This window comes from Megascapheus bottae, chromosome 2 (assembly GCF_031878675.1).
Source record: "Megascapheus bottae isolate mThoBot1 chromosome 2, mThoBot2.hap1, whole genome shotgun sequence".
NCBI classification, from domain to species: Eukaryota; Metazoa; Chordata; class Mammalia; order Rodentia; family Geomyidae; genus Megascapheus; species Megascapheus bottae.
The window spans coordinates 59,221,484-59,227,483 of record NC_143510.1 but is presented as its reverse complement, the minus strand read 5'-3'; the positions used below and the strand labels follow the sequence as shown (position 1 = coordinate 59,227,483).

Below are 6,000 nucleotides of genomic sequence, written 5' to 3'. Positions count from 1 at the left end.
GATGATGTGCTCTTAAAACTGTCATTAATGTTTTAGTTGGACTTGCCTCGGAAGTGTTTTGATTATATTTACACACTGTGTAACTTAGATATGTCCACAAAATAGTCCCTCCAGATAGAACTCATTAGGTTTGGTATTTTACCCTGGAGTAAATATTGCTATTTCCCTTTATAATTAATGTATTACCATGGATCCCATTAGCATTGTCTCTACCTGCTACAGAGAGACACTATATTCAGTCACACTCTCTTGTCCTGTTGCAAGTTTTATTGCCACCTGATAACTGCAGCCTAGAGTCTACTAAATTCAGCAAGTTAAATTTTTATATAGGCTAAAAACAGATACTGGGGCACAGGCCTGGGGATTCAATGCTTTATGGTGCAATTTTATCTCCCCAAAGATCTTTTCACTTACCTGTAGGTAAATCTTTGAAGTACAGATCTGTAAGCCTACATCTTAAGAGTAGTTTTTCTTCAGATGATAACAAAATCAACTGGTATTTAATTATAAAATACCCTGTAAATATACGGTAATGTATTACCTACTCTCCTGTATTTCACATTGTCTGATTTTTGCCTCTTGGGTTTGCATTTCCACATGTCCTTTCAACATTAACCAAGAGGATATCGATCAAATGCATTTAGGAATATCAGCTATTAGGTTGGAAGGCACAACTAATAAAGTACAATGGATTAGATTCATTATGATTCGTTTCTATTTGTTTTCAAGGCCACAACAGAACAAAGAGTAAAGGAAAAATGCAAAAAGGTAAAGAAATATTATTTATTTCAAAAATAAAATTATTTTTATTCCTTTTTGATAATAAAAATGATATGTACTCATTTAAAAAAGTTTCAAATGCATACAAATCTGAAGGAAATAAAGGTCATATAAATACCATAGCTCCAAAAGAAATTCATTAACATTTGGCAAATAGTTATCTTTGAAACATGTATGCTCTGAAAATATCTGATGTTATAAATAGGCTCATAATAAAGACACTGTTCTCTAGTGTGCTTTCCCATTCAGCAACATATCAAAGACAAATTTTCACAGCATACATGTGTAGATGGATAATTTTAATGATAGTTGCATTAAAATCCAATTGTATGTATGTGCTATAATGTAAAATTTATTTAACCCATCTTTGACTTCCACTAAGGATTTTAAGCTGTTCCCAAGTTTTAATTTCAGGAAATATCACTAAGTATGTTTGGGTTCATGTTTACACAGCTGTGTGATTTTTTAATTCATTAAAATAAATTAATGTAACATATTCAATTAATTTAAATCTAGTTAGTTAAAAATTGATTATTTAAAAATTAATTATTTAAAAAAATTCTCCATTCCTCTGATGCCTAGAGTATAGACTAAAAACTTACTCTTTTGTTGCAATCTTCCTGCAGGAAGAAATTCTGGAAACCTCTGGAAATGGTTTCCATGGACAATTTCTATCCATTATCAGAAAGACTCATTATCCCTACCTTGTTGATTTATTCATCAATGTTTATAACCGCTTTTTTAAAAAAAATCAACTATAATTCAACTTAATTTATAAGGAAGTGCTGCTCTGTGTGGGCTAAGTACAAATTTCTGAAGAGATGTCCTCTAACACTGAGGAAGTATATAGAACCCCCCCACCAAAGATGAGCATGGCCTAATCTTAGAATCTGTGATTATGTGACAGGAGAAAAGAGACCTTGCAGGTGTGGCTAATTTAAGGGTCACAAACAAGGAAAACTTCCTGGATTATTTAAGTAAGCCCAGTGCACGTACAAGGGCCTTTATATGAGAATGAGATAACGAAGAAAGTGGTCAGGCAGGGACAGGATCCAAAGGAGGAGGAAGAGGAGAGACAAGAAGATGTTACAATGAGGGTGATTTTGAAGATAGAGGGAGAGCCCCAGAGCTGAGTTATGCAAATGGCCTCCAGAAACTACAGAGGCAGGGCAATGGATTCTCCCCGAACTCTTTCATAGCAGTGCCAAGGTCCTCTGACCTCTAAGAACTCTAAATAATCCATGCCACTTGAAGCCACTAAATGTGTGGTCATTTGTGACAGCACTAATAGAAAATAGTGTTTGCAACCTAATAAAAGAGGTAAGATGACATGGACAACTCAGATGATGTCATAGAAAGGAAACATAAAGAAATTGGTATGGAAATGCTGAAACTGGGTAAACTTTGAGCTGCCAAATCAGGAGGACTTCTTGGAGGACAGCAGTCTTCCAAACCCAGCAGAAAGCAATAGGAGGAAGGATACAGTTTTATGGCAGAAAACAAATGCAAACAAAAAAACCTGATTTTTATGATCAGCCTTTTTTCACTGAAATGAAAATGACAGTATTTAGCCACGACCTGGTTGTTCACACCTGTAAGCCTAGCTACTTAACAGGCTAAGATCTGAGGCTAGGGCAGGAATGTCTGTGTGACTCTTATCTCTAATTCGTCACTGTGGCTCAAGTGGTAGAACACTAGTCTTGAACCCAATAGGTCAGGAACAATGCCCAGGCCCTCAATTCAAGCCCCAGGACTAGCTCAAACAAAAGCAAAACAAAAAAAATCACTTGATTTCATACATTCCACTCACGAACTGATAGGTCTCTGAGTTAGCAAAGTACCTATATTAATAGTCAACTACTAAAATGTATGGTAATAAGGTATACTGAGTTGAAATACAGAAATACAGAGTAGAGACACTCCCTCTCTGCAGAGCACATGCCTTAGTCAAGGCTCAACCAGCTCCTTTCCACCTAGGCAACCCTGATGGGAAGGAACAAAAAAAAAGACTAAGGGCTAATAACAGCAAAAAAGGCAATCATCTAATAACAAGTCATCTATATACAAATTCCTATTCAGTTCCTATGGTCTTACAAACAAATGGAAACCAACTAGATGTCTTTAGCAGTGACAGCGAGGCCATACTTGGAGACATGAGAAAGCAAGCCCTCTTTGGTGGGTGTTGCTTGTTTTGTTTAACTGAAGTCTGAACTCAAGATCTTGAATAATTCCAAATGGCTCTGATTTACCTTGGGTTTCAGCCTGATACAATCACTTTTCCCCAACACACACACACACACACACACACACACACACACACACACACACACGCACAAACCCATCAGTTTAATCCACTCTGTTTTGGGGTGTGGGAAGCAAGGACTGGAACTGTCCAGATTATTCATCCCCATTATTCAACTCTGCTATCTGTCATTCTCTGAGCATTACTCATGGAGATCATGCCTGAACACAGTGACACCCTTTCCTTCACATGCCCCAGCCACTCTTGCTTTCTTCTTTATCCTTCTGGTGAAATTCATTTGTTTTTTGTTCTGATCATTTTCATTCCAAAAGCAAACTAGGGGCGCACTTGTTCTCCATTGACCTACTGCTATAAGCAAGGCCTGAAGAGTCCAAATTGATCTCGGTGATCTTCATCTCCTGGGATGTAGCTGAGAGCTCTGGGAACCAGCTTTCTTCACAAGAAGACCTGGGCAGATTGCAAGCATCCTCTCTTATCTCACTCCCTGTCTTTCTTTTCAAGCCCAGAAATGTGACCTCAGACTGACTGCATTCAAAAGGGACTTTTTGTGTCCTTTTGTCTTTTCTCAAATCTTTTTCATGAAGTGCTGAATGAATACTCTGGCTTTCATCATCTTCCACTGGAATGCTTGGTACCTTATCCAGAAATAGAGGAGAAGGACACCTGAAGGATTTCAATGATGCTGGAGGGTCTTCTGCAAAATATAAGCTGGCTTGAGTGCTTTCAAGAGCATTCAGGACCTGATTAAGAAAGGATACAAACACTGAATTAAGTTTGAATATCATCTTCAATTACCATCTTTACTCCCTCTACCTATGAAAGACTTCTGTCTAATTTTCATGAAAAGAATTCAACTATAGAATTTTGCATTAGAAAAGACTTTATGGCATATGAATGGCAAGTGTGTGTATGTGTGTGTGTGTGCGCGCGCACATGTACATGCATATGCATGCATGTGATCTCAAGACCTGACATTGTCCTTTAGCTTTTGCTCATGGTTAGTGTTCTCCTTCTGGCTTTTCATTGGAGATAAGAGTCTCATGGACTTTCCTCCTTAAGCTAACATCAAACTACAATTCTCAGATCTCAGCCTCCTGAGTAGTTAGAATTACAACTATAAGGCACTGCCATGTAACTGCTGTAATTTTTTTAATCTAGAAAGATTAGTTATTAGGCTAGACTTCTCTGTTTGGGGTTGTATTTGCTTCACTGATAAAGAATTCACTTGGATATACAACTTATCCTTAGATTTAGATTCCTCGTATCTCAGATTTCCCATAACTTAGATATCCCATAGCTCAATTTTGACTAAAACTATGTAACACACCTCATTCATAGAAGGCCTTAGCTTGGCCCGAGTTGCAGCACACTGGCCTGCCAAAGAGAAAAGCCTGGCAGAAAAGTTCCGAGGACAGGGCTCAATTTTCTTGTCTAGAAATGAGAGACAGGAATCAAGACCTCTCTTCTCCATCAATTCCATAAGAAGATCACGCTAGGAAGAGGAAGAGATGAGTTTATTACCTAGAAGTCGATTCAAAAAAATAACTAGAATGGAAATCAAGTGCCAATGTAAAGACAATTCTTACCAGGTGAATATGTTTGGGATCATCTAACACCACTTTACGACCTGTCAAAACTTCCATGATGACCTATAATACGTACAAAGTCAGCTATATATGTTGAAGACAGGCATGTTATCTGCTGTAACTATTAATTATAATGAATACTATGGTTTTCATTGTTCTTCATATTGTATTGCTTCATTGGTAATCAGAATTAAAATATAAGAATAGCAGTAAGTCAACAAGCCTAGATGTTAAAGCTCTTAGCAAATTTCTTCTGAGAATTATGAATATTCTTGGCAAGAAAATCCCTCCTTGTTAACTGGTGGTAGCTACTCACAATTCCAAAGCAGTAGACATCAGTTTTAATGGAAAGTTTCCCCTGTCTGATGTACTCTTCAGGCATGTACCAAAGATCTTTCCTGCTGCTGCTGCTCATATTGATGGTAGAACTCTGAGGTTCTAGGTGGGGTCGGAAGTGTGCCATGGCAAAATCAGTTAGTTTGGGTTGATACTGATCATCCAAAAGTATGTTTGCACTAAAATTGTGATCAAGAACAAACATGACACAATATCATAAGGGTGTGACAAATTACAACATAGTAAGCTCACCTTTTTATCTGGTTCAAAGCATTGACAAAGTGAAGCCAAACATACATTTCCGTGAACTTCAGAACTCTTTAAATCATTTTCCTCTTAAGGCATAGATCTAAGTATTATATAAAACCTGACCCCTGGACAGTGGTCATTTCACATGTGCAGACACATACATATATGAAAACAATGGAAAAAGCAGAAACTTTGTCAATAAGTCAAACCAAAATTAACCATAGGACATCTTTCCTTGTGTTTTTTTTTTTACATTTAATGACAACATGAAGTGAGTTTTGATCAGCTAATAACTAAGGGTTTCTTGTATGCCCAGAGTTGTACTGTGGAAACTTGGTTTACCAGCATAGAGCAGTGCACTAACTGGTGCTAGTACTGAGGCTTGACCTTGAAAGTCTCCCTGCTTTCCTTAGCGCTGTGTGTGTGTGTGTGTGTGTGTGTGTGTGTGTGTGTGCATTAGCTCGCTGACACTTGAACCACACTTCCATTCCATTTATAGCTATTTGGAGGTTAATTGAACATAAGATTCTCACAGACTTCTGTATAGGTTGGTTTTGAACTGTGATCCTCAGATCTTGGCCACCTGAGTAGCTAAGATTACAGGCTTCTGGCTACCAGTGCCCAGCTTGAGGAATCTCAGTAACTCGTGCTTTAATGATAGCAATTCACCACAGTTCCATGTCTAAGGCCTTTTTGCTCTAGCTTTGGGTTTCATTTAAAATATAAAATCTGCAGAAGTTAGATTTAGTACAAAATTGTCCCATCCCTTCCTCTCTTCCTCTCTTG

General features: G+C 37.7%; 1 protein-coding gene across 1 annotated transcript in view; it reads right to left on the bottom strand.

Moving 5' to 3' along the window:
* Window positions 1-817: 817 nt before the first annotated feature.
* Irak3 (interleukin 1 receptor associated kinase 3) overlaps window positions 818-6,000 on the bottom strand; it is a 50,798-nt gene continuing 45,615 nt past the window's right edge. The window contains 5 exon segments of the mRNA XM_090328035.1: window positions 818-3,353; window positions 3,355-3,783; window positions 4,371-4,535; window positions 4,630-4,692; window positions 4,946-5,144. Coding sequence (XP_090184161.1) covers window positions 3,225-3,353; window positions 3,355-3,783; window positions 4,371-4,535; window positions 4,630-4,692; window positions 4,946-5,144 — 985 coding nt within the window. The 3' untranslated portion in view covers window positions 818-3,224.